The 27076-nt window shown below is 48.9% G+C and overlaps 3 protein-coding genes and 1 long non-coding RNA gene across 9 annotated transcripts; 3 read left to right on the forward strand and 1 right to left on the reverse strand.

Annotated features, from left to right (window-relative positions):
• The first annotated feature begins 575 nt into the window (after window positions 1-575).
• Window positions 576-25980, forward strand: HOXA7 (homeobox A7). 5 transcript variants are annotated; one of them, XM_074984594.1, is made up of 4 exons: window positions 576-754; window positions 22716-22890; window positions 24290-24407; window positions 25282-25980. In XM_074984594.1, the coding sequence occupies exons 2-4, from the start codon at window positions 22831-22833 to the stop codon at window positions 25554-25556; spliced, it is 453 nt and encodes a 150-aa protein (XP_074840695.1). In that variant the 5' UTR covers window positions 576-754; window positions 22716-22830; the 3' UTR covers window positions 25557-25980. The 5 variants fall into 5 exon arrangements, with proteins under 5 accessions (XP_074840695.1, XP_074840694.1, XP_074840692.1 ...); XM_074984593.1 differs by lacking the exon at window positions 576-754 and adding an exon at window positions 11065-11307 and having other exon boundaries at window positions 25282-25960; XM_074984591.1 differs by lacking the exon at window positions 576-754 and adding an exon at window positions 11071-11307 and having other exon boundaries at window positions 24105-24407; window positions 25282-25960.
• Window positions 6664-10068, forward strand: HOXA10 (homeobox A10). The gene is made up of 2 exons (XM_074984581.1): window positions 6664-7516; window positions 8677-10068. The coding sequence occupies exons 1-2, from the start codon at window positions 6712-6714 to the stop codon at window positions 8949-8951; spliced, it is 1080 nt and encodes a 359-aa protein (XP_074840682.1). The 5' UTR covers window positions 6664-6711; the 3' UTR covers window positions 8952-10068.
• HOXA9 (homeobox A9) lies at window positions 13349-17460 on the forward strand. Of its 2 annotated transcripts, XM_074984586.1 has the most exons (3): window positions 15414-15586; window positions 15760-15849; window positions 16547-17460. In XM_074984586.1, the coding sequence occupies exons 1-3, from the start codon at window positions 15547-15549 to the stop codon at window positions 16783-16785; spliced, it is 369 nt and encodes a 122-aa protein (XP_074840687.1). In that variant the 5' UTR covers window positions 15414-15546; the 3' UTR covers window positions 16786-17460. The 2 variants fall into 2 exon arrangements, with proteins under 2 accessions (XP_074840685.1, XP_074840687.1); XM_074984584.1 differs by having other exon boundaries at window positions 13349-15849.
• Window positions 20525-23617, reverse strand: LOC142007933 (uncharacterized). Its single transcript, XR_012644043.1, has 3 exons — window positions 23600-23617; window positions 22845-23003; window positions 20525-21572 (listed from the first exon to the last, which is right to left on the reverse strand). It is a non-coding gene; the product is annotated as an uncharacterized LOC142007933 (long non-coding RNA).
• Window positions 25981-27076: the final 1096 nt, after the last annotated feature.

Consider the following 27076-nt stretch of genomic DNA (forward strand, 5'->3'; position numbering starts at 1 on the left):
ACCCCCACCCAATCAGGCCGGGTCTCGTCAGAGGCCCTGCTTTTAAAATCGCCGGAGAGGGCCGTTTGTCTGTCCAGCATGGTGGACTGGAATGCGGGGTTTCAAAGAGGTGGAAGGGGAGAGACAGCCGGGGAAAGAGAAACCCCCGGGCACGGGTGAATGGCCGGGAGCGGTGGGTGAGAACCTCCTCCTTCCCAGCTTAAAAATTAACTGGCATTCCCGGCCGGTTGAGCCGCGGAGTTTCTCCGGCCGGACTTTGAGTTCCTATCCCAATAAAACACATCCTCTGTCTGGCTGTGACAACGTGCTCATAAAAAGCGCCCGGGGCTCCTGTATTTGCATAGCCGGCCCGCACTGCTATAAACGCAGCCGCGGCCCTGCGGCCGGTTCGGAGAGAGAGCGGAGCAGCGCTCGGCCCGGCTCCTTCTTGAGCATCCTCTGAGCAGAAGAGTGAATTTGAATTTGTGAGCCAGTCCCTCTGTGTCAGGAGCCCGCTTGCCACAAGATGGCGTCCTTCAGATCAATGTCAAAGCCGCCGCGGGAGAAGGGAACCCCTGGGAAAAAAAAAAGAAAAGTTTGGCCTTTGTTCACTTTCCAGTCTGGCGGCAGCAACTTCCATTAATTCCCTTTCTGTGTTACGGTTGGCAAAAGTCGCTTCTGTGCCTGGCTTCCTGGTTCCCTCAGGTGAAACCTCCCGAAAGGCCTTCCTGAAAACTGGGATCCCCATTGGCTGTGGTTTGGCAAATGCAGGAAGGTGAGTGCTTAGCTCAGCCTGCGCCCAGCAGTTGAAGTGCAACGGGCTGGCATCAAAATCGGGCTGGGGAAGTTCGCGGGAGCTTCCTTCGTGGGGTTTCAGCAGTTTGGAGGACAGCGAGAGGGGAAACAGGCCAAAGTGTGCTTAAGAGACTTTCCAAGCTTTAACTGGCTGTTTGTTCACAATAAAGTTTTGACTAACGCTTCGGAAAAATCCGCGCGGGGGGCGGCGGGAATGTTTGTTCAGGGAATCCCGGAGATTTTGTCCAATTATAAAAATTCGTTGCACTGGGAAAATGATGGAACTTGACATTTATGTGTAGAACAGAAGGGGTGTTCGGCCGGCTAGAGCGGTGACAGCGTATGCTGACAAGGACAAGTAATTTTGATGTTCTTAGTGGACTTGAACAGTCGTTTGCTTATTGGTCAGCCTTTCAATGGCAGGGCTAGGGTAATATTTGGGTAAACTCACTAGCAAAAGCACTGAAATATTCGTGGTTATTTCTTCTCTCTCTCCGGTTTCACGCTTCTCTATTAAGTCTGCATTTGAAAATGTGTGGCTCTGAGCGAGCGGACTAGCCTAGAAACCCCTACGAACGGCACTACAGTCTGTTTCGCCTTCAAACGTCAGCTTTAAATACCGCTAAGTTAACCGCGTCTACTCGATTGCCGTAGGAGGCCGATGAAACCGGTCTGCGATATTTTGCGCGAAAAGATAGTTCACAACTTTGTTGGAGAAACGCTGAGTGACTGGTTAAAACCCCACGTGCAGTCACCAGGGACCCTATCTGAGACCTCCATCAGAATCTATTTATTAAGCAAAGACATCGCATTAAAGGCCGAAGATTTGTTATTTATTCTGTTCCTTCCTCGGATGGGCTTCAGTGCTTTCACCCAGCGCCCCACGACAACGCGGGGACCAACACCGAAAGCCCTTATTAGCCAATTTCGCTTTACACCCCTCAGACGGGGCTCGGCATATTTGATACAGTATCTTCGCTGTTGCTCCCCCCCACCCCATTCACTTCTCAAAAGAATAAATCAAAGAGACCCCAGCAGTACTTAAAGCGCCCTCTGGTTACAAATTGTTTACTGATGGGCTTGGCCATGGGACAATATAAAACACACACACGCACACCCGAGCGTGCTCCTTCCAATCTTTGTTTATTATTTCCCAGGGTGCTGGGGTAGCGTGTTTGGAAGCAAGAGTCTGAGGGAAGCTCGGTGTTTACTTCGCCTTAATTATTCATGGGCACAGATCTATTCCATGCGCCCGCCACAGCGCTCGCGATGCCAGGGGAGGTTTTCATAACACCTTGTCACACCCTTTTCATCTAACGGCCTAAAACTGCAACTTGGGGCCAATATCCCGCTCTCTGGCTAGCTCACGGGGCATCCATCTCCACGCGGCACATCCACCTCGACTTTCCAGCGAAACTGTGTTGAAAGAAAAGCTGCCCGCAAACCAGACCGTAACTATAGGGTTTCCAATGACTATCTAGCCCAACTCCGCACTAAGACAGAGCCATACCCCCGCGCCGCATTCAGGGCTGCATAGGCGTTAGAAAGCCCCGGAAGGCGGCTTTCCTTCGGTGGCTGGTGACTAGGTCAGGCCTTTAAAAACGGTTGTGGTGTAATTTGTTACATCGGATCGGCACCGAGGTGCTGCGCAACGGGGTCCTCGGCGTAAGGTGAGAAATTCCCTGCGAATCGAAATGAACTAGTCAAACGGCCCAGGGAATAGCAAACGTACTCAGACAGGCAGCAGGCCGTCGGGCTGCTGGAGGACCGATTTCATTGCAAGCGAAATTTCCAAAGGGCTCACCCGCTGAAATAAACCAACGGTCATTTTGGCCTTCGTAGCGCCGAGTAATTTCTAGTGAAGCTAAAAATTAGTGAGCTCCTCATTTATCACCTTTTTCGGCACAGACACGGTTTCTAACCCTCCTGATTGAAAGCCGCCTACTTTGGATCAACTCCAGGAAGAAAAGTAAATCTGGCGCACGTACCCGGTCCTGACAACTGACAGGTCTCATATGAAATAACTATTCAGTGCCTGCATTAGTTTGTTGAGATTTATACAATGTAATCTAACTCTATCTACTCAAATAGGCGGTTTACACACGCCCATGGCGCATTTCAGGCGGATTTGCATGTCAGAATATTGCAGATGGCCCATGTCAGAAAAAAACAAAATTAATTAGCAGACTACATAGCATCAGCTGCTTAACAACATTGCACCCTTTGAAAAACCAAACCAGCAGTCCTGTAGCACTTTAAAGCCTAAGACAATAATTTATTAGGCGATGAGCTTCCGTGGGGCAGACCCACTTCTTCAGACCTGGAAATTATGAAACTCTGAGTATCCTTTCATCAAAATGTCCAGGTCTGAAGAAGTGGGTCTGTCCCACGCAAGCTCATCGCCTAATAAATGATTTTGTTAAGCTTTAGAGCGCTACAGGATTGCTGGTTTGTTTGGGGACGATACGGGCTAACACGGCCACCTCTCTGGGGCTATTGTACCTTTTGGTTTGTCCAGGGAAAAAATCAAGAGCTAAATCTGTAGGTAGCTTGATGGATTTTAAAATTGAAAACCAGAGTTTGCGTGTTGTGAACTGTCGGTTTTAATTTATTTCTTTTAGTTTTTCATTTTGAATTTAGCCAAGAAAAGAGCGTAACGACTCTATGAATACATCCATTACACTTTCGTGAGATCGATCAAGTTTTATTTTGATCGTGTGGTCCGAGTATGCCATTAATTTAGAATTTCCAGCAAACACTTTCACTTGCTTTGTTGCTTATTAAACTGTACTTGCATGTTTTTATTTACCTCCAGATGGTTTTGCTTAGATAAGCAGAATTAAGAAGAAAGTATTCTCGTCCTCTGGAATACGCAATATTATTCCAAATGTCTTCCAAGCCGGGGTTAATATTCAAGAGACACATTGTTAGTGTTTAAAATGCAGTAGCTACACGCGATGCATGCCAAATTAGTTCAGTTTATTCAAAATTGACCATTATCTTTTATAGTTAAGAATCAAGTGAACGTTATTAGTTTTACTTCACTGGGTTTGATGATGCTAGTTACTATTTGCCTTGGCCTTGTTAGCGATTAAAGAAAGCACAGAGAAGACACAGCCGACTTCAGTTCATGATCTAGACTAAGAGCTTTGACCATCAAAGCAACACTGTTCATTACTATAAACAAAACAATAAAGGGCATAGATTTCTGTTTCCTGTTGCAAGTTACATGTGATTGAATAACTACCCTTTGGGTTAAAGTATTCAGCCTTACTAATGTTAAAAAACCAGACTTCCTGTGGCAGATCTTTTGCTACAAGGGACAAAAAGAGATGGCTTAAAACTGTTTTCTCTCTTGCATTAATCTGTGTCCTGTGTCCCCAGCTTCTTTGCTTTAGCGTTGTTTTAGAAAAGCAAATCCAATTCTGCTTGTTCGGAATGTGTGGAATCATTTTATTTAGGATGACAAGCATGTTACATACGTTTCCCGTACGATCGCGCTTTAATTTAAAGCTAATTGTCATTTTAAAAGCTAGCTGGATAGTTAAAAAAAAAGTAAAAAAAAAAAAGAGCACCCTAAAAAAAACAACTAAAAAAAACCCCCAGCTTGGAAGGATTTCAAACGTTACTCTCCTATTAGCCTGGCTTCCAGATTTGCAATCCATTTTTATTTAATTTGGCAAATACAAAATAAACATACCGCAGGAGCAGGCTTGTCCGGTGTAAATTTTATATCTGTTTTGTGCGCAGAAATGTATTTGGAACGTCGAACTCAGGGTCACATTTCATTGTATTTAGATCCGCATTTATAACGTTAACCCTATTGATAATAACCTTCCTATATACTGGCCAATAAACGGGTTCCTTATGTGGTATTAATTTTGTTAGCGGAGATATGGCCCTCATAGGAATCTGATAAGGGTTTGTCTATCACACATTAACACGTTATTGTGTGATAAGTCGAGTTAGGGAAACTCACACACTATTACGGGGGGAAAGGGGGAAAATACAGGAGTTCCCATAGGCTGTTTGATGTCCCCCGATTACTGCATTCAACTCCTCCGTCCTGCTTGGCAGCGGCAGGCAGGGAATGGCATGACGCTCATTAGACAATGTTTGGAGCACAAGCAGCTTTTCCATAAAGATTTTATGGGCACTGCCGAGTTGTAACAGCCTCGACCAGCGCCCGGCGTTTCCAGCCTGGGAGGCCCCTTCGGTTTAATATGCCCCTGGAAACCAACATTTGCGTCCCGCTGTTTTCTGGACGTTTCAAGCCAACTTGCCCTGGGGAATGTCCAAAGGTAGGGAGGGGTGTCCGGGCTGTCGGCCAGACATGAAGCCACGTGAGGCTCGGCTCGGCAGATCAATCGATCGAGGGGAAATGGGCAGAGTACAGTTGCCCCTGTAACATTCCCCTAGATCCTTTGAACGCCAAGGGTAAGCGCCGCAAGACTGGACGGCTGCGCGCCCGGCTACGCTGACTGCCACAGTCAAGCGTGGTCGGAAAGGAAGCCCTAAGTGACCGCTTTAACTGGCTCCTTGGCACTCCCGCTGGCTACGGCTGGCTTTCGGGAAGAGCTGGGTGCCAGAAGGAGGCGAGCCCGGAGCTTTAAGGGGTAATATTTGTTTTCCAAGCGGCTCTTTGTACTCCATTGGAAGCCGAGACCACGAATCCTCTGCTGTTAGCATCTGCCAGGACCAGCTTTGTGCTGTAAACCGAAGCCACCCCCCCCCCCGCCCCCAAGCCCAGGCTAAGCGTGAATTTGTCACCGGCTACGCTCAAAACACGCCGAAAAAAATCCCACGCAGCCACGGACCCTGCGCCAAAGTCGGTCATTTCTTCCAGCAGACGCACGGGTTTAAAATAGCCTGAAGGAGAGCTGATAGGAGCGAGCCGCGATCCAGCCTTCTCGTGACCCAGTCTGGCTGCTCTCTGCCTAGCGGCTCCGCTCCCGTCGCAGGAGGAGCTGCACAGCTCTGCTTAACACCGCGGGGTTATTCTTCTTAGGGAAGAAATGGCCAGTGCATAGTAATGGCTTCAGAGCGCATGAACCAAACGAGGAGATTTAAAAAGTAACCACCAACACATAAACACCCCGGTGGGAATCCATCTTAACCGTTCAGATTTGGATGCTTTCCACGACGGCTATCTTTGCCATTTGAAACCCTAATCGGATGGAGGGCAAAATCCGAGGTGAACTATGGCATTAGGAGATGGCAGTCGTTATTAATGGGCTCTTGCTCGCCAACTACGCTCTGTCGCCAGGGAATTTCCGACTGCTTTCCAATAATTCCAGATTGGGTGGTGATGCTGTTCTGCAAACAGCTGTTAACAAAAAAAGCCTTTAAGGCTAGAAAAACTAGACTCCTTTATAGCGCCCAGTGGTGCGTGATAAATAATAACGATGGGGGGGGGGGGGGAAGTAGGCCATCAAATGAAAATGTCACCGACCCTAGCCGTAAAAACGGGGGATTCCTGGATTTATTAATGTCACAGGCACGCCGTGCCGGCTCGCCTTCCCGCCGGACAGCCCAACTGCAGGGGAAGAAATGATGAGAAAAAGGGTTATTTACTCCGCTTCGGTTTAGGTAATGATAAACAGCAGACGGCTCTGCAGCGCTGTAGCAGCGCGTGGGGCAGGAGGGGGTGTAAGGCACGTTGACGCTGGAGCAAGGCGGGGAACTGGTGTGCGCTTTTCGGTGTGGGGAGCTCTGCCCGGGTCCCTACAGCTACCTGGGGAGCGGGACGTGGAGATAGATATCGTACATTAATATACATATAGATTCTACCTCGGGAGGTCAGACCTCAGACCAGCTCTGTGCCTACGAAACCAAATGGGGAGGGGTTGCTGGTCGGGCCTGGGTTTCCATTGGCTGCAAGCCCTCGCCGCGGTGCGGGGATCTCTCTAATCCTACTCCGCATGGTGTGCACAAGAAATGTCAGCCAGGCAGGGCTATCGGCTCCCTTCGCCAAATGAGCCCACCGCAATGTCATGCTCCGAGAGCCCGGCCGCGAACTCTTTTTTGGTAGACTCCTTGATCAGCTCGGCCAGAGGGGAAGGAGGCGGAGGCGGAGGCGGCTACTACCCCAACGGTGGCGTCTTCCTGCCGCAGGCGGCCGATCTGTCCTACGGCTTGCAGAGCTGCGGGCTCTTCCCCGTCCTGGGCAAACGCAATGACGGGGCGGCTCAGAGCGTGGTCCCCGCGGCTCACCCCTACGTGTCAGGGATGGAGGTCTGGCTAGAGCCCCCCAGGTCGTGCCGCGTGGACGAGCCTGACAGCCAGCAGGCCGCCTCCTGCTCCTTCGCGCCCAGCATTAAGGAGGAGAGCTCCTACTGCCTCTATGACTCAGACAAATGCCCGAAGGGGGCAGCTGCCACCGAGCTGTCTCCCTTCCCGCGGCTGCCCGCCGAGGGCTGTTCCCTGAACCCCGCCAGCGGGGTGCCCGTCCCGGGCTACTTCCGCTTGTCTCAAGCCTATGGCACGTCCAAGAGCTACTCCGCGGGGCCAGGGGCGGCTCCCCAGTTCCCACCGCAGCCCCAGGCGCGTTTTGAGGGGGCTCCAGCGTTGCCTCCGGTCCCAGCCGAAGCGGGGAGGAAGGAGACCGAGGAGGCGCCCCCCAGCACCTTGGCTTGCGTCCCCCAGCGCGAGGAGGACGCCCAGGCTTCGTCTTCGGCCGCGGAAGAGCTCTCCCCAGCTCCGTCCGACAGCAGCAAACCCTCTCCCGAGAAAGACCCCATAGGTAAGCCACCCCGAGCCGGCCGGCTGCTCGGTGCCTCGCAAGTGGCAGAGGAGGATTCGAACCGCCCGCCGAGCTGCCGAGAAGCGCGGCTCGCCCTGACCTGCTGAACTTTTTCTTTAATAGTGGGGCGTGGGGATGGAGTAAAAATTAATGCCCGGCCTCTAGCCTAGCTCAAGCCTCCGCTCTGGGCCGGCCTTAACCTGCATGCGGTTTAGAGGTATAGCCAAGCAGAGATCAATCTTCCCCGCTGATGCGAGGGGGCCTGAGAGATAACCTAGATGTTTGTAAAGCATCCAAAATAAGCAAGCGGCAGCGCCAATAAATAAACCCATTAACGGGGTAAGTTCTGCTTTACGATCCAGAATGCTTTTCAAAATAACTGACGCGTTGCAATGTTCCCTCTATGAACTGCTATCAAATGAGCCTGATGAATGCCCCACGAAGATCCTTCAGCGTCTCCAGTAGATAACAGGGCTGGTATTATTTATGATTGAGAACCCAGAGGCAAAAAAGAAAAGGAAAGGAAAGAAAACCCCAGTGAGCGATCTTGTCAGACGATTAAGTTGCTGATCAGTTTACAATTGATTTTTTGGTAGCTATAACCAAGTTGCTCTATTAAAAAAAAGTAAGAGGCGAAACAAACCCAGCGCCCTCCCCCCTGAGAAATCAATAGCAAAATCATAGCAGCAAACACCTACAGCGGGGCTGTCGTTTGTTTTCCTAGCTGGGGAGAGGCTTTCCGGGGAGGCGGAAAACAAGGAAAGGCTGGCTTGGAAAGTCCACACCCGCGGTTTTGGCTGAAGCAATGATGGGAAAGCAGCTAGGATAAATTAAGCTGTAATATAGGGGCTGGGGGTGGGGATCACTTAAAAAAACCACTTGCATTCAATTAACTGACCACGAACGCATCCCTCTCACGGTAGCAGTCAGCAATTTTTTGCCCTCCCCTAAGAACCTGGAAAGACAGCCATTCCGTTTGCGTGATCTCCCTGAGCATTTTGCAGGCGAGATTCTCAAAGGAAACCTCGGCTCCCCTAAACAAGAGGCGGAGGTGCCCGCCAGGAGTCCCTGAATTTGACCTGTGACCAGGGGCGCGACTTTAGCCGTCCCTTTGCCTCGTGTCATCTGGTAATGTCCCTTTTTTACTTTCTTAAAACTAGGCAATTCAAAAGGAGAAAATGCAGCAAACTGGCTAACCGCAAAAAGTGGCAGAAAGAAACGATGCCCCTATACCAAGCACCAGACTCTCGAGCTGGAAAAGGAGTTTCTATTCAATATGTACCTGACTCGTGAGCGTCGCCTAGAGATCAGCCGCACAGTCCACCTAACAGACAGACAAGTTAAAATCTGGTTTCAGAACCGCAGAATGAAACTGAAGAAAATGAACAGAGAGAATAGAATTCGGGAGCTCACAGCCAACTTTAATTTTTCTTGATAAACCGATAAACACATTTTTTTTTTTACGGTTTAAAGAGCCAGTATCATTTTCCTAGGCGTTAGTCATCCGCACCTGTATGGATTAAGGGTTTTATACGTTTTCAGTATGTCCATAACGTCTTTATAGCTATTGCTAAGAGCGGGGGGTTGAGAACTCATCACCATGCCTAAAATTGCGTGTGCGCACCTCCCTTGTTCCGTTATCATTGCCTTCATGTTCTTTGTTTCTTTAACCTTGGAACAGAGACATGCGATTTCAAGAGCTGCAAATATATGTTTATGCCTCTCCGAAAAATCAAGCAAGCCCGGTTCCATCATCATTTTGAATGAGAAAAGGTAGATGTGGACTGTGTGTAGCTTAATAATGAATAATTGAAACCGTGCCATTACTCTATGCGGTGGGAGGTCAACTTTTTCCCCCCAAAATGGCAGGAGTTCCAATAATTAAATGCAGACGTGTTTTAAAGAAGGGCTTCCCCCCCCCCCTTTTTCCTTTAATTGAACGTACAATATCAGAAGCTTTAAAACTGGCCAGGAAAATGAGACCTCTCCTCTTTAAGGGTATAAAAGATCTCGTGTTGCTTATGGACTAAATTATTACTCTTACCTCTGAATTTCACCCTCTCTTCCTGGTTGTAAATATTGATCATTATGTAGTTTTGCTCCAGTAGGTGGAATTAGTGGATTTTGGTCTATAAATGCCGCTACCGGTGGTAACGCAAGACAAGCACACAATTCGCCCTGCCTTGAGAAAAAGGGAACAGTCCCATGTGCTAGCTAAGGTCCTTGAGAAGTCCCCACACAGAAAGCCAGAAGGACTTGCTGGGCGAGAGGATGTCCGTCTATCTCTTTATACTGTGAAATTACACGTGTTAAAAAGGTCAGACGTGTAGGTGCAAAATAAAAAAGGGGGGGGATATAAATACAGATATGTATAAATGTCTATTATTATAAAATGACGATGCTGGTTTAAACAAATGCATTCTATCATTATTATAAATGTTAGTTCTAGCTCTATCTAGTACTTACCTTAAATCGGAATAAATTAATATTGTAATGCTGCTGTGCGTGAAAAAGACGATGTTTATGTTCTCCTAGAAGAATAAAAGACGTGGAATGAATCCTTTAATTTTACCTCTTTTTGTGGCTGTTTATCCTCAGGTTCTACTTTATGTCTTCAAGAACTTTTACAACAGGAATAGTTGCCTAACCACCCTGCAATTACTTTAGGAATCTATTTAAATATTACCTAGACGGTCGTAATTTGTCTGGGCCGTATAGCAATGGTGCAGTAAGGTTTGTCGGCTTTTGTTCAGTTTTATGACTTGCTAGTATATCTGGATTGTGGCTGTCTTGGACGAGTGGTTTCAGTGGAGTGAGGAGCTGCATAGACAGAGGAAGCAAATTGCTATTTCTTGAGCGCAGGGTATTGATTTAAAAAAAAAATAAAACACCTTGAAAGATGCTGGCACCTTTGACTCGAAAGCACGGGGAGAAACCTAGCGTTAGCAGGCGGCTCAGAAGAAAACCATAAAGGTGAGCATGTGCGAAGGGAGGGTATTAAGGTCTCGTTCTTCCCAAACAGGTTCTCCTAGTTCTGTTTCCACATCAGCCCCGGGCTACCTGGCCGCATGCTGCGGGGGTCGTTTAATACGTCTTTTGCTGCATGTTTAAGCACCAAAGAGTCTTGCACGAGGGGAAAGCAAAACGTAGGGCCCGAATAAGGGCTGCAGCTAGTTCTTTCCTTCGCCGGGGGCCGAGGGGGCTGGAGGGAGGAAATAGACTCAACCCGGGCGTAGGGAGAGGCCTTAGTTTTTATGATGGCCCATTGCCGCGCACGGCCCGCCGTCTCTTCTCCATGTGCCGGGAGAATGAAAACCAAAACTCCTAAGAGATGCCCCCTCGTTAACCCCCCCCAACCCGTCTGCGGGCGAGCGAGGGCGGTGGGCTGGCTGGGGTCACCTTTCTGGTTTTGTTTTCGTAGCGGGAGCCCCGCGCAAGGAGCGCGGCTGCGGGGCGCGCGGGCGTTGGCGCGCCGAGAACTGGTCGGTGGTTTAGGTAGTTTCATGTTGTTGGGGCTCCACCTTTCTCCCTGCAGCACGAGACTGCCTTAATTACTTCAGTTGAAAGCATCCGCAGGGCTCGCCGGCCGAGCTGGGCGCGCTGCCGAAGAACCGCACAGCGTCAAGCCCCCAAGCCACTGTTCCCTGCCCGCACCGAAGGCTCCATCCACCCCCTCCCCAGCGCGGCCAGCAGGGGCGAACCCCGTGGGGCGCTCTCCCCGGGAGGGCGAGCGCTTCGGCACGCCTGCTGCCGGGGGCACGTTTGGAGGGAGCCTGTAGACTCCATTCAAGGTCAGGTACGCTCCACAGCCGGCTGGGCGCCGGGCTGGCTCTCGGCTGGATCTGGGGGGCGGGGGGGGGACCTTACACAAGTTTGACCGCCCGGAGATGCCCCTGCGCTCGGTTACCCCGAGCGGTGGCAGCGGGGCGCCAGCGTCAAGGAAGGCAGCGAGCGCCCCGAGCCCATGTGAAGATGTTTCAGGGTCAGGCAGCTCCTTGATTCCTTTCCCGCTGCGCTCCCCCGAGCCCTCGCGGGCTGCACGCTGCGGCTCTCAGGCGGCGGCTAGTAGGGAAAGCGGGGAACCCGGAGCGAGTCAACGTCGGCTGAAGCCCGTTTCCCTGCAGCTCACAAGGCCTCGGTTACGATCATTATTACAGCGTGTCCGGGCGCCGACCGCTCGTTGAGGCTGAATGAGCAACAGCGACCTCCCTGGGCCTTGCGCAGCGGCTCCCGGGCTGCCTTCTGCGCGCGGCCAGCAGACAGGCAGGGGAGCCACAGCCCTTGGCGAGAGCCCACTACGCGCGCGACAACTCAGCCTGAGCCTAAAAGCTCCAGATTTCTTCTGGCTGCAAGGGCTCGGGGAGGGGTGGAAAGTGGCGTGTCCTCTTCGCTCACTCGTTCCCGAGCTTCCCAGGCCTAGCACCGGCTGCAGGGAACACCAGCGGGGTGCAGACCGCTTTTGCAGGGGTTTGGTAGCTGGGCTATAATTACAGTTGTCCATGAAGGAATGCATGTACGAAGACGGAGTCAAGCCTTTAATTTGCAGACATATGACTCTGAGTGTATGTGGCTTTATACAATCTGTATTTACGGCAGTCTATCTATCTATCTATCTATCGACAATGAGTGTACAGAGGTTGGTCCCTACGTTATTTAAATTTTTAATGCAAATTTTATATCTGTGGGCGCTTAACCCATGTTGTATCCAAATTTCCATTTTAAGTTTTCTGGAACTGAGAATATGTTCTTTGAGAGGAGATGCAGTAATTCCCGTTCAAACAAGACTGAAAATGCCTGTAGACTGCTTATTCGTATTTCAAAGTCTCTATGCACTCTCTGCAGTGTATTAATAAACAAATGGTTTTTACTATTTCCCTTCAGTTAAAAGGCGCAATAACCTTTCTGTTACACTGGATTTTAAAAGCTTAGCTAGATTGAAGCTTTAGTGTTCCCGTTATATAGGCACGGCGGACGAAGCAATTTTTTAATTACTGTAGAAAATATGCTTCTTTTCTCAGCATCCCGCGGTACTACTATATACACAGATCAATTTTCTATCAACTTTTCCTGGCGGTGACTCTCCTGCTAAGTGATCGTATTTCCAATAGTTTAAAATTGTTCGCGATGCAAATCTCATTACATTAATCATGCCAATAATTTAATTATTGGAATTGAAAAAAACATTCTGAAAAAACTCTCCATAAAATTAAAAAGGGAGAGCGCCGTGAAGTGTGTTAGTCGGCACCTGTGCGAATACAGTTATTTGCTGTTTATAATTATTTTAACTCTAGGTTTCTTCACAGCTTCTCATGCTCCTTTGAGCCTGCAAGGAGCAGTTTTAGGAAGTGCGGTGTTTCAGAACCAGACATAGTCTTTTAAATTCCCAGCCCCACATTCTAACACAAACATCCAGGACTCCTGGAGTTAAGATTATTTTTCTTAATGGAAAAAGGAAGTTCTGCAATCACATTTCACCCCAGTTGACTCAATAATAAATACACATGACGTGTAGTTCCGTCTTTCAGTAATAGACATCGACTTGTTTTTCTACTGCGGGTTCCTCGGTACAAACACAATCCCCGGTCTCTATAGTCAGTATTCAGAACTTTATTAGTACTCAAAGCGTTGGAAAATAAGGGGATGCCGCTCGCCGTTTTTTTCTTTTGCGTCTTTAGAGCAGGGAGTTTAAAAGCTTTTCGGACTGTAATATATTAAATAATAGTTTCACGAGGGTCTTGTGATTTCAGATCAGGATAGAAACTCTTGTTAAAAATGACATTTCTGGAAGCTTTCTGGGGGAAATGACTGGGAAAGCTTGAAGAGAAACAAAAACAGAGCGTGCGCCAGAGCCGGAATAGTGATGGAAAACTAATGAGAAACATATTTTGCATGCAGAATATTCACACATGAATTTAATTATTACTCGGTTGCTCTGCCGTTCGCTGGGCTCCGGGCTGGAGAAGAAGAGTGCTTCCCATGCAGTTTACAGAAATGTTTCTCCCTCCTTTTTAGTCGGGTTTTCTTTGCAGCGACCGGCGCTAAGCAGCCCGCACGTACCCAGAAGAAAATAACTAAATTGTCATAGTCTCGGATGTTTCCGCCTGCAGTTTAATTCAGAACACTGGACCAGAGCTGGGGGCCGTATCACTTTTTGGGGGGGGTGGTATGGAACTGTAACCCTCCGCCTGAGTTTTGGTGCTGTAGTGTGCGCACAGGAGTCAGAGAAGGTGCCAGCAAATAACTAGGTGCTCACATAAATGTGATTAACCAGACTAGGACACACCATAATGCCAGCGTCCCACTTACAGTCCCACTGATTAGCAGGGGGCCTTTCCGCGAGGAGGGAAGAGAGCGCTTTCCCCCCGCTGCTTTGGTGCATATTTAAGAATTAATCGTCTTGATAACCCCCCCTCCCCCACCTCTGTCGTTCTGCTTTAGATCCGATCGGGGTCTCATAGGAGCAGGGCTGCTAAGCGGCTCTGCGCAAACCGAGGGAAAAGTGGAACTCGAGTCAAAGGGCTGGAATGTGTTCCGTTCGGTCGAGAAATCAGCCAGAGGTTTTGTTCTGTTAGGGTGGATTTTACTTCTCCCGCTCGCACGTGGCTTTTGCTGCGATAATTTGTGCGCGTGTTTGTGTAGACGTGCGCGAGAGGGGTTGTAACACAATGTCACTGACAAGGTTCCGGGCGTGTGTATTCCTTCCCCTTTCCCTGGTCCGCCTTCCGTCGAAAGGTGGCTTGGAAGCCCGGTAAATACATCAGGAGCTCGGTATCCCAAGCATAAGTCACACGCCACCCCCGAATGCTCGGGCGTCTGGTTCAGTGAATTTGAGGCCATTCCCATTGTGGTTTTGAGTCGGGTGCCTGCGGGATTTCGAACTGGAGTTTGTGGTCTTTAAAGGCGAGAACGAAAACCAAGACAAGTGTTGTTCGGAAAACGGCGAGATCCAAGCCGCGCTGGTGTCTCTGCCACTGCAAATGTACGTATCGATTGAAAATATTTCTCTGGTCCTCCCCTGGCCGGTGTAGGAAGGAGCCCTTCTGCCGCGGAGCAGTTTCGGGAAGAGACTATGATGAATTTGACCCTTCCTTGCCAGCTCCAGTGAGCTCCGAACAAAACGGAACAGTATTATTTACAGTGAGGTCCCAAACGAAACACAATAGTATAATTTAACCTTTCCAAGCACTCGTAAATTTTTACTGCTGTGAAACACAGCGATGCAAATGAATATGCTCATAGCTACCGACTTAATAACGTGCCCGTGGCTCCTGAAACAATAACTCCTTATGAAATACAATAAATATGTATTTAAATACAGTATACCGCAACTGCTATTTTGCTTTTTTTATGACTTCAATTATTGTCCAATTTTATGTGAAGGTCTCCGATCACAAGGTTTTGCTGGGAACACGACCCACTGATGGGATGATTAATTATGATATAAAATAGTCCGCTTAAAAAGGGCAATAATACAAAATCTGATCTTTTAATCTCAGTTGGCCACAATTAAAACAAACTTTATCGTATAACTCAAATATCCCTTTGCATAAAAACATATGGCTGCGCTATAAAAATTATGACTGGAAAACACTGACCCATTAATAGCCTGCGGAGTGATTTATTCTTTATTGTTCTGCTCCCCTGCCACGTGACTGCGGCAGCCAATGGGCTGACAGGCAGACTTCAACTTATTAGGTGACTGTACTTCTTGCAAGGACCAAGTTGTTCCATGAAATCTGCAGTTTCATAATTTCAGCGGGCCCCGCGCTGGGGTTGGTGCCCGGCCATGTCGACTTCAGGGACTCTCAGCAATTATTACGTGGACTCGTTCATAATTCACGAGAGCGAAGACCTGGCGCAGTCCAGATACGCCTCTGCTCCGCTGGCACCGCCAACGAGACAGCCAGCCCTGGGCGAGCACCCTGAGCTCACCCCCTGCAGCTTTCAGTCGAAAACTCCCGTCTTTAGCGCCTCCTGGAACCCCGTGCACCCTCCGAGCGCCAATAACGTGCCCACGGTCTACCACCCCTATGTGCATCACCAGCCACCAATGGCAGCGCCTGACGGCAGGTACATGCGGTCGTGGCTTGAGCCTATGCCGGCCTCCTTGTCCTTCCCGGGGTTACCTTCCAGCAGGCATTACGGCATTAAACCTGAACCGCTCTCGGCCAGAAGGGGTGACTGTACCACGTTTGACACGCACACTCTGTCTCTCTCTGACTATGCTTGTGGTTCTCCTCCAGCTGATCGGGATAAACCCGCCAGCGAAGGTGCGTTCTCGGAAAACAATGGGGACAACGAGGCGAGCGCAGAAAAGCCGCCGATGGATCCAAGTAAGTGCAGCCGCCCGGGGGCAATGGCCTTGAGGGCTGCGGGGAGGTCGCCCCTGGGGCCGCCCGGGGCTGGCCAGCCGTGGCCGGCGCTCGGGCAGAGTCAGAACCGGGCGAGTCCGAGCCCTTGCAACGCGCCCTAGCCCGTGGGCAGCCCGGGCACGCGCGCTTGGGAAGCGCTGGCTCCGCGCCGGCTGTTGGCTCAGGAATCCGCTGCCTCCCCCGGCGGCCCGGGGCGAGCGCTGCCAGCGGCCCTTGCCGCAAACCTCTGGGGCCCTGCGCCGTCGGCTGCGGGTCAGCGCCCCAAATCCGGCGCCCGCGAAGCGGGGGAACGAGCCCTTTCACTGAGCCGGCTGCGGGGTGAGCTCAGGGGAGCCCCGGGGGAAGGTCAGACTGAGCTCCGGAAAGGTTTTCCCCGTGACACTGAAGGGCCCGGCCCGGGCGGGCGGAGGAGGCCCGGTCTATTTTAAAATCACATTCGATAAGCCATATCGGAGGCGGGGGCTGGGCTTGGCAATTCGGCGTGACCCCGCCATGCGCCTGTATTTGGCTGCTATTGTGCCGAACGCTCCTGGATGCCTGCCGGAGTGAAAGGCAGGTCGTAAACCCGCGGATCAGGCTACCTACGCTTTCAGAGCCCCCCCACCTCCTCCGGCCGCCTGCTGCCCTCCCCTGAGCTTCTCCTGCGCTTCCCTTGCAGATAACCCAGCCGCAAACTGGTTGCACGCGAGATCCACCCGGAAAAAGCGGTGCCCCTACACCAAGCACCAAACGCTGGAACTTGAGAAGGAGTTTTTGTTCAATATGTATCTCACCAGGGACCGCAGATACGAAGTGGCGCGGCTCCTGAATTTAACCGAGAGACAAGTGAAAATCTGGTTTCAGAACAGGAGGATGAAAATGAAGAAAATCAACAAGGACCGAGCAAAGGACGAGTAATGGGGACACACAGGTTACTTCACAACAACAACCAAACCCTCCCTTCCTCCCGCCCCCCAGCCCCACCGCACAATGCGGCTGTGCCCAGGCCTCGGCTTTTTCTCCTCGCAAAGTCTGAGTCTTCACGTACCTTGGAACAGTAGCACTGGGACGTCGGGCGGCCAGTGCTACTGAGGCGGTACCGTAACACTGTTTGTTTAGTAATAGGAAAGTTAAAAAAAAAGGGGGGGGTCTTAGCGCGGAAGGCTGTTCGGGCGCTTGTGTAAATCTACCTGTTCCTTCCCTTGCAAAGAAACAGAACAAAAAACTACCTTTTCCTCGCGCACAACTCTTTACGGACTGGAGAGTTTAGACGACGTAGTTAATTTTATTTGCCCTTCGCGCGGCAGAGAGAGCTCTGCTGTAATACTTGAACACTGTGTTTTATTGTGGTAATTATGTTTGTGACTCAACTTCTGTGCTTGGGTGCTGTACCAGACGTGATTGTGTAAGCTAGAAATCAATTGGAACTCAGGTTGTTTATTATGAAAGTTGCATAGAGTATAGCTCTGTAGTGTACCGAGTCTTTTCTGTATAGCTAGACAGTTAGCCTTGGATTGTAATACATATCTACCTATTTCATATATATATATATATATATATATATATATATATATATATATATATATATATATATATATCTTCCAACGTAAACAAAAATAATAATAAAAATATCTGCAGGATAGCTAAGAATTATGGTTCTCAAACTATTACGAAGCAGGTCATGTTAGTATAAAAAGTTGATATATATAGTCCTGTCTTTGTCAGCTGTATATATAATCTATATATTAAGGAAAAAGTAAATAATCAGACTAGCTTAAATATTGTTTTTGCACCAGTAAGCAGTTATCAGATTTCGGAGCTATACATATATGTGAGAAGGGTAACTACCTATGGTTTACTTTTTAATTTTAATCAAATAATTTGAAGCTTATTGTAATGGAATTTAATTTTATTGATAATAAATTATACACTATAAAAAGCTGCATTTGGTTATTGTAGATTTGTATCGAGTATGAAAATCTGGGAAGTTATGTTTGTGCAGAACATATACACTGTATATTTTGCAATAGTTACCTCATGGCCTACTGACCAAATTGTTGTGTTGAAATATTTAACTTTTTGCCAAATAAAATATATTGATTCTTTTATATTTTGTGATGTTTTAAGATTATTAAGAAGGCGCTCCTCTACAAAACCCAGCAGACAAACGAGTAGAAAGTGCATGGTCAGACCGACTGTCGTGGGAATGGTATTTCTTTGGTCCGGGTTAAATGCACAGATATACGAGTACAAAATCTCGATGATAATTTGTACCAGCGCTCTTTGTTTAACTTAGAGAGGGCATAAAAGCGCCAGGATACAATAACGTAATCCAATGTTTAGCAATGTGTGCAGAAAACCCTTTTAAATATTCTGGGGTGAATGTTTGGGCGTTAACGCATGGACAGACAGACAGACAAGACGGAAATGGCCGAGATCAGATTAATTTTATCTGGCACCGTACATTGGGCCTAGGTAAAATGGCTGCACGGGTTGGCGACACTCTGGCTTTGCCAGCGTATTAATTTTACATTCCTTTCTATCCATAATAGAATAGAATAGAATAGGATAGGATAGGATAGGATAGGCAGCATGTGGCATTGTGGAAGTTTTCCGCTAGTTATTTGTCTTCTCCTTCTCCTGCGAATTTTCCTCTGAAGTGGCTCGTGACCCGTAAAATCACCACACGGCGTTTTACTAGCTCTGTGGGTAAAAGCCTGCAGACAAGAAAGTGCATTACCGTTTAGGAAGTTAACGTGGGCCGTTGTTTCAGTCCCACTGAGAAGGTGTGCCTCTAGACAGGCTAGTTCAGCAAAGTTAAACCCCTTAGAGAGGGCGGGGGGGATGAGTTTATTTCGGGTGCGAGTTATTTTTCTCTCAGCTGAGCCACACAAGCAAATAGCCAAGATCTTGAGGCAACTAAAGGGCTCGCTGACTGAGGCAGACATCTTACCGCTCCGCCAAGGTATTCGTCAAAACCGGCCCGGATTATGCGCCTGCGAGCGAGAGAGCGAGCCCAGTTTGCAAATATGGAGAATTACTGCTTTCGGAGCGTATTTAAAGCACAAGGAGCCAGAACGTTTAGAGTCACAAGTGCTGGCAGAAGATGTTGCTCGGAAAATTCAGAGCCGTAGGGTGCAATAAAAGAAAATGACTGCTGTAACCGTTTATGGGGTGTAAAACGCTGCAGGGTTAAAGGCAAAATTTAAGGAGCTCGCAGGAAGCTCGCGGATGTGCAAGACGGCGGAAGGAAACTCTTTGGGCCCCATTTCTTCTGTTTCAAAAAAGATCTGGCTGGCTAGTTTGGGTGGGTTATAATTAGTAAAAGGGAAATAGTTCTGGGGCGCGCACATACACACACCCAGACGCACACGCACCCACGCACACACACACAAAGCCCCTAATTCATCCCCGGGCCAGTGTTTTGGGATGTTGGGACGCCCTCTGTTGTTGCAGACAGAGGAAACTTCAAAGAATGAGCGCTAAGAGTGTGTAATAAATGGCGGGTCTGCAAACTGTCTGGAATTCGGCCCTTAATGAGTTTACAACTGTCCAGCCACAATTAGGATTTTTCTACAAAAGCCTTTTCATTTGTTTTGTCTGGCTGCTTTAGATAAAGCGGGGCTGCGGAAATAACTGCATTTTATTAGCCTTCCTCTGCAGAAATCTAAGCTCGAAGGCGAACGGTTATCTTTTATGTATTTGCGGCTGGGTTATTTGGAATAATTGCTACTCCCGGGCCGCGCGGCCGACTGAAGTCGCCGCTGTCGCAGCCGTAAACTTGCGAGCAAACTGCCACGTTCTCGTCTCATTTATGAGCTGCAATGTCGGAAACAGAACAGCAGATGGCAGTATTATTCCACGGAAACATTTCCAGCCCCGCCATGAGGCCGCCAGCGGGCTCACTCGAAAGCGCCTAAAATGTCGACTTTAGAGACGAATAACTGGATTTGAGACAAGTGATCTGATGTTAGCCAAGGTCAACCGTTCCGACGCTGGGCTTGCGAGGAACGCCGCAGCATCTCAAAATAATAAAGTCACTATTAGCCTGGGCTAGGTGGCCTGCCTTAAATGCAGCACCTGAGAAGGTAAAATTTCAGGCTCCGAGTTTCTCTGATTATTTATTTTTAATCCTCACAGTGTTTTAATTTAGCCTGTTAATTCTCTAGTGTTTCTCGCAGAAACCGAGGACGCCACAATACACTCCGAAACTCCCTTTTCTTTGTCACAGGCATTTGATCATTAACCCACCCATGCAGACAAAATACTCGGATCCCTCTCAGAGCTTATGAGAACGGCCCTAGGTTGGAGACCTGGGTATCGAAAGAGGGATTCACCCAGCGAGTCTAATGTCGTTTCAACTTCGGCGCCCCGGCGGCGGTGGTGTTTTTTTTTTTCTTCTTTTTTTTCTTTTTTTTTGTTTTGTTTTGTGCTTTTGTTTTTTTTTCATATTCCAGCCCTGAATGTGTCTTCCCCAGGTTTTAGGGGAAAAGGGTCACCTACTTCCCAGATCCCAGAGGGGTAGCCGCGTTAGGCTGTATCTGCAAAAACAACAAGAAGTCCTGAGGCACCTTATAGAGGAACAGATATTTTGGAGCATCCGTGACTCGCGGATGCTCCAAAATATCTGTTCCTCTATAAGGTGCCCCAGGACTTCTCGTTGTTTCTAGTTGCCAAATGCAACTGGCACACGCCAGAAGCTTCTTCATTCAAGGCTGCACGCCTCCATCTAAAAGTTATTTACCGGCGACCGAAATTCGCCAGCCGCTGTCTCAGATACTTCCAAAGCCCGGCTGGGCTTCCTCGTCCTTTCACCTCTAAGGGGGACGCGTTTCGCTGTATTCCACCGCGGCTGGAATGTTCCTGCCCCGCAGCCCTTAAGAAGGCTCTGCAAATCCATTCTTACGTTCCCCGCGCCCCTTTAGTTTCATTGCGCGGGTTAATTTTAATATTTATCCGTTGTGGTTTTGCTGGCTGCCTTGTTTCTCGCTGACTGCTTTAAGAGCGCAGGAAAGAGGAATTATGTTATCTTTTCTCCAGTCCCTCGTTAAACCCGCAGTAAAATTCTCCGAAAGGAAAACAAAGAGAACCCCCATAAAAAGGGTCGAAAATATTAGTGTTGCCTCTTCCATGCTAGAATGAATGAAACCGCTGCCCAGGAGACTCCTTCCTTCACTGTTTGCATGTGTTTGGTTATTCCTTCTTTAAACTAAAGGCAGTTTCTTGAAACCATTTCTCAGAATCAGCAGGGAGGGGAGCGTTATTGTTATTTTATTTCCTGCATCGTTGCAAGCGCGTTAGTCCTCTTAGGGTAAAGAATGATTGAAATCGACTCCTTCCTTTCTGGGGCTTCTCCGAAGCGTATTCACATCGGATGTCAGCCTACATGCGGATTTTTAAATCATTATTTGATGCATTATTTTTCCCGAGCAGTACAACTGGGTTGAAATGAACACGCGCTTGCGTCTTCGAAAGTAAATAATTATTTGGCGCAGTCTGTTCCATTATCACATTGGTGAAATGGCGGCCATAACATATTTGGAAACAACACAGTGTCCGAGGTCACAGTTATATCCAAATATTGCTTAACACACAAGCAATAGTCATGCAACTCTCCCAGGTTGCTTCTAACGTGTGCGCCCCATTTTGTCACTACCTTGTCCATGCTGGAAACAGCTCATCTGGCGGGGAGACAGATTTCGGCTCTGGAAAATTAAAAAAATAAAATAAAATAAAATAAAGGAATAATTTCGAAGGTCTTTGTAAACCAGAGGAGGATATTGTGGTAGCTGAAAGTTTGCGTTGGATTTGGCCCCTGTTTTTCTTGATTGTAATAATTCACGACACTGGGAATTTGCAATTTGAGAAATATGCTAAAACCCTGTCCGCAATTGTACAGAAAGCAGCAGACGGTCATGTTTTCAAGTCTGTTTGAAGGAGTCTTTTGGCCAATAGATGCGAGGGCAAAACACTTTCCTGAAACTCGGAGTCCCTTATTAAGTGCCAACTTTGTCTGAAATATTAATATTGTTTACAAGAGGCGGCATTAGAAAGATGAAAGGACAATAGTCAAAGGTGGCTGATCTTTTAAAATATGTTGAAGAAGCGAGACACACTTAAAGGTGCTCTTTAAGACTCGTCTATAAAATCCCGTCTTGCATCCTCAATACCCAAGTCTAGACATTGGTTATGTTTACTGTTTCTTTCCTCTTGCATCTTGGTATGTTGTCACCAGAGGAGCAATTTATTGGTCTAATGCCATCTAATTCAGCCTCTTTGATCTTCTTAGTCTTCTTAGTTGCTTCGCGTTCATTTAATTTCTTGGGCCTTTATTTCTTTCCAGAAAGTGTTTCTCTTGGGATTGTGATACCTGGATATATATTTTAGTGTAGCTAACTAGAATGCTCAGGAATGCGCCTGAAACAAAACTAAAAAGGAAGCTGTTTATTCAGACGCTGGCTTAAGATTGCGAATAAGTCATGTTTGCACATGGTGGCAAATATCTAAAGGGAGTCGCAACATTTGCGGGCTCTTCATGGCAAACATCTAAAGGACTTCGGTTTAGCCATTTTCACTTGTTTCCCCCCGGACCCTGTGGAATGGCTGCAATATTCGCACACAATCAGTCCCCAAGGCATCTTTTTCTCCCCTCTCCTTAAGGCTTTCAAAACCTGAAGTCTAGGGTCCGTGCGAAATATCCCCCAGAACAATTTTAACTAGTGAGAAGTTCTTTGTACACAGGGCATTAAACTCTATAATTTAAAGGAGAATTTCCGGGGCCATTCCATTGTGCTCCTTCCCGTTTATGATGTGCAATATAGCAGGGCAGTAAAACCTGTCTTTACCAGGACTCCCTGTCTGAGAGGAGGAAACCCATTTTATGATCCGCTTGAAGGACGGGTACGGCGCAGCATCCTCCATGGAGAGATCATTCTTGTCGTTGGAAAGCGGAGTGCGTTGGAAATGAGAAACCTTACCCGTGACTTAAATGTGATGCTGCTGTGTGCTTCTCCGGAGAGCAAGGTATGTACGCCGGAAGGTGAAGGAGGCTGAAATAGTCAGACGAGCTCCGAAGCCCCGGACATGTCTCACTCTGGGACTTACCCATTTTAAAAGGAGCTCGGACGAGCGGGGCCCTGGTTTGATTTCAAGGGAAAGGGGAAACATTCTGCTGGGAGAGGTAATGAGGCCGTCAGGACTACAGTCGTGACGGGACGGACTGAGCGACGGCTTATTCCACCCTTGCAGCGGGAAGAGCGGGGCCGGGGTCCCCCCGCCAGGGTCGCTCGCGGAGGGCCGGCATTCCGGTCCTTCCATCGGGGTGCCGGCCCCGCGCGCGTCCTTGTGCGAGACAGGGGTCCTCAGAAAGGGCCCGGGCGGATCCGTTCAACCCGCAGCGCTTAGCAGCGCGTAATACCGCCTTGGCCGGGGCGGGGAGGGCGGGCTAGTTCGGACCCTGCTGCAGGAAAACCACGCCGGCCTGAGGGACGAAGTGCTGCACCTCCTGCGCGCCTGTCACTGGCGCACATGGTTTCATCTGAGTGCCCTGGAGGCACGGGGCGCTTTCCCTCCCCGCGCTAAGTACCGACCCGGGCAGCCCTGCGTGCAGAATCAAACCCGCGCTAAGGCGGCAGCGCCTGGCGCGCTCGCCCGGGGTTCCACGCAGGGAGAAGAGGGGAAAAGGCAGAAGGGATGAGTAAAGCGGGGGGGCGGGATACGTGCATCGCCCTACCTAGCTCCTCCAACCCCGCGCAGCTCGGCAGCACAGAGCGCCGCCTCGACCAGCACGCGGCTCAAGTGTCCCCAGAGAACCGCCTGAAGCCCGCGTTATTTACTGGCCATACTTTCTGAGGCTCTGACAAAATATCCTCCACCGTTGTGGCCCCCTAAGCCGAAAGCCCCCTTGCCTTGAATTTGTTAGACATAGATTCGAGCCTCTTCCCCTTCCATTCTAGGACATGGTGAGACACCCTGATCTATACCACCTGTGATGCAGGAGGAGATTGGCGGAGGGGGTCATATGACCGGTCACGTGCTGGAGGCAGCTCAGTCCAAAAGAAAATGGGGTTTGGTGTAAATCTGGGGGTGTAATGTTATCATATATCACGCTACCTCGTAAAACCGACACTGAAGCCTACCGGACAACAAATCACAGGTCAAAATTATGAGTTCTTCGTATTATGTGAACGCTCTTTTTAGCAAATATACGACGGGGGCTTCTCTTTTCCAAAATGCAGAGCCTACTTCTTGCTCCTTTGCAACCAACTCTCAGAGAAGCGGCTATGGACCGGGGGCCGGGGCTTTCACCTCCTCCATGCCCGGCTTGTACAATGTGAACAGTGCCATATATCAAAACCCGTTCTCTTCCGGATACAGCCTGAGCTCAGACGCCTACAACCTGCATTGTTCCTCTTTTGATCAGAACATTCCCGTCCTCTGCAATGACTTAACCAAAGCCAGCTGTGAGAAAGCGGAGGAAGGCAACCTGCACAGCCAGGCTGAGGCTAATTTCCGGATATACCCCTGGATGAGGTCTTCAGGTACGGGGAACGGAGAGGGCAAAGCTCTTGCAGCCCGGCATATGTGTAGCCGAAATGACTGTCAGCGCAGCCTTTATGGTTTTAATTATAGCCGAGGCGCCATGGCGCAGAAAGCCCGTGGCATTGTATGTAAATGAGTCTCATAAAACTTTTTATGGCTCGATTAATGGGGTCTAGCCTCGTAAATTTATTTAAGTCAATTTGCTGTGGAATTTTAGAATTAACTTTATTTGTTGGGTTTGCTAGAACCGTGCCGAGAGCTGGCGCCGGGCTCGGTGCGCCCCCACGGGCCAGTCTTCCCCGCCCCCACCGCTCCAAACGGCCCAGAAATCATAGCTGGGGCGCAGAGGCTGTGGATGGAGGGGCGCCGAGGAAGGGAGGAGAGACTAGCTCGGGGGGGGGGGGGGGGGTTCGAGCTCAGGGTCAGCGGGAAATGTGGCGTGTGCCCTGCCTGGCGCAGCAAACCAGGAACGGGGTCTGGAGACGTGTGAACTTTGTTCTTAGCTAGGCTGTGGCTATCACCCCCGGACCAAATAAACACGCGCCAGTCCCAGCCCCCGGCGCGCGTTTGCCTTCGGGAATCAGGAAAGTAAGTGTCCGTGGAGGACGCCGGAGTGGCCTGGGCAAGACTAAAGTGCCCCCCTTAAAAAGCAAAACCCCCCACGTGTGTTCCCTCCGCTCCGGAGAACCTCACCGGCCCTGCTCGAGCCGGGCCGGCTGGCGGGGAGAAACGCCTTTGTGTGTGTGTGTGTGGTGGGGGGCCAGAGACAGCGGATCTATTCCAGTTGCTGGGAGCCTGTTGGTAAATACCAACCTGGCCCCGAACCGCTTAGCTGCAGGCCCCCTCCCAGCTAACTTCTGCGCCTGCTTTCAGGTCCGGATAGGAAGCGAGGCCGGCAGACGTACACGCGCTACCAGACCCTGGAGCTGGAGAAGGAGTTCCACTTCAACCGCTATCTCACTCGCCGGCGGAGGATCGAGATCGCCCACGCGCTGTGCCTCACGGAGCGGCAGATCAAAATCTGGTTCCAGAACCGGCGGATGAAGTGGAAGAAGGAGCACAAGGAGGAGAGCGCCGGCGCGCCGGCCGCCCCCGAGAGCACCCCCCCAGCAGCAGCCTCCGTGGAGAAGGAGGAGGAAGAGGAGTAAAAGCCCTCTCCGGGGTTCTGCATGCGCGCGGCGTTGGAGAAGCTCCCTGCGGAGGAAAGAAAGACTGAGGGGTTTAGATTAAACATGGTCTCCCCCGTAGGGAACACCTGGGCACCGAGCGTTTCAGACATTCAAAGGTCCCCTGTCTTGTCTTCCAGCCCCCAGCCTCCCGTCCAGCCCATTGGCAATCTCCCCTAAAATCAGCCTGACCATCTGGTTTTCCTTCTGCCCAACCTAGGTGTGTTTCGCGGGGGTACCTTTGCGGGAGAGAACTGCTCCTTGCACGTGCAGGGAAAGCAAAACAAAACATTATCTTCCAGCATAACTACCTGACTCAATTAGTCCCAAACAGTGGTTAAGGGGTAAGTGCATTAGCTTCACATTAAAGGGGGGGGGGGAGAAACTACCTAATTTAGAATAAATAGCGCTGCGCTTCCTGTTTCCTTTCATTTAAAAAGATCCGAAGAGACAGACAACATTGCCCAGCCGGGGTGGGGGGGGGGCGGGAAATCCTGCAGAAAATAATGAAACAGAAACCACTACAACCTACAATTATTTGTACTACCTATTTTCCAAACTACCTATTTCTTGCTCCGCCTACCTATCTTCTAAACTATACTGTATTTTATTAATCAGAAGAAGATAACATACTAATGTGAATTGCAGAATGCTTTTAATAGCCTAAGTGTAGTCGTTTTAAAAAGCACGCATCATCTATAGCTTTGGTATATCATTGGTACCGAAAAGGCTGAATATATTTAAATTGAAAAATAATATATTTATTCCAAAGCAATTATAAATGAAAACCATATGCTGCAGTATATCTTTCTTCTTAATCCTTTGCTATTCCGAGTGGAGGAGAAAACACACGCTAATATTGTACAAAGCGCTTAATAGCTTCTATTGGCGTCTACCTTTTGAAGTACAATGTTACAGGCCGTTTTGTTTTCTAGGCTCATCCTACCTAAGACAGCGGAAAATGTTCTTTGAAAAGGGCATCTGAGTTGACTACGTTAGGGCTTCTCAAAAATCTTTTTGTCCGGAGTTCATAATGTGTTAATATGTAATACCGTGAATTTTCCTACACTAGCAAATACTGTATATTTAAACGAAATTTTTGTCATTTATATTGTCTTGAAATCACTTGTAAGATCACGTCATAAACTGGGGAGTCTAATTAAATTGGTACCTTGGGAGCATGATGTATTGTTAAAAATTCTGTATAAATCCTTCATGGAGGTTGGGCTAACGTTTATTCATAAAATTGTATGTTACAATGTGTTTCGATGTGTTCATTGTGAACATGTGGATATGCCGTGAAAAGTATTGGCCGTGGAGAAAAAATGTATGTCAGCTCTCCTTCGAAGTGATACCGTGTTCAACTATCTCCCACGATAAATGTGTTTTATGTGACACAGAGAATAAAATGTGCTTGTTGACAATGAGTCGCGTTTCTTTATTAGGGAACAGTTCCAAAGAAGCATCACACATACACGGGCAAAATTTAAAAGAGAAAATAG

This window comes from Carettochelys insculpta, chromosome 2 (genome assembly GCF_033958435.1).
Source record: "Carettochelys insculpta isolate YL-2023 chromosome 2, ASM3395843v1, whole genome shotgun sequence".
Taxonomy (NCBI): Eukaryota; Metazoa; Chordata; order Testudines; family Carettochelyidae; genus Carettochelys; species Carettochelys insculpta.

What these genes read in the sequence shown, in the direction of transcription:
- HOXA7 (XM_074984590.1), top strand. Translation starts at nt 24,032, where the DNA reads ATGAGTTCTTCGTATTATGTGAACGCTCTTTTTAGCAAATATACGACG. An exon ending in CCCCTGGATGAGGTCTTCAG is followed by an intron (nt 24,408 to 25,281) that starts GTACGGGGAACG and finishes GCCTGCTTTCAG; the next exon opens with GTCCGGATAGGAAGCGAGGC.
- HOXA9 (XM_074984584.1), top strand. Translation starts at nt 15,303, where the DNA reads ATGTCGACTTCAGGGACTCTCAGCAATTATTACGTGGACTCGTTCATA. An exon ending in AAAGCCGCCGATGGATCCAA is followed by an intron (nt 15,850 to 16,546) that starts GTAAGTGCAGCC and finishes CTTCCCTTGCAG; the next exon opens with ATAACCCAGCCGCAAACTGG.
- HOXA10 (XM_074984581.1), top strand. Translation starts at nt 6,712, where the DNA reads ATGTCAGCCAGGCAGGGCTATCGGCTCCCTTCGCCAAATGAGCCCACC. An exon ending in TCCCGAGAAAGACCCCATAG is followed by an intron (nt 7,517 to 8,676) that starts GTAAGCCACCCC and finishes TCTTAAAACTAG; the next exon opens with GCAATTCAAAAGGAGAAAAT.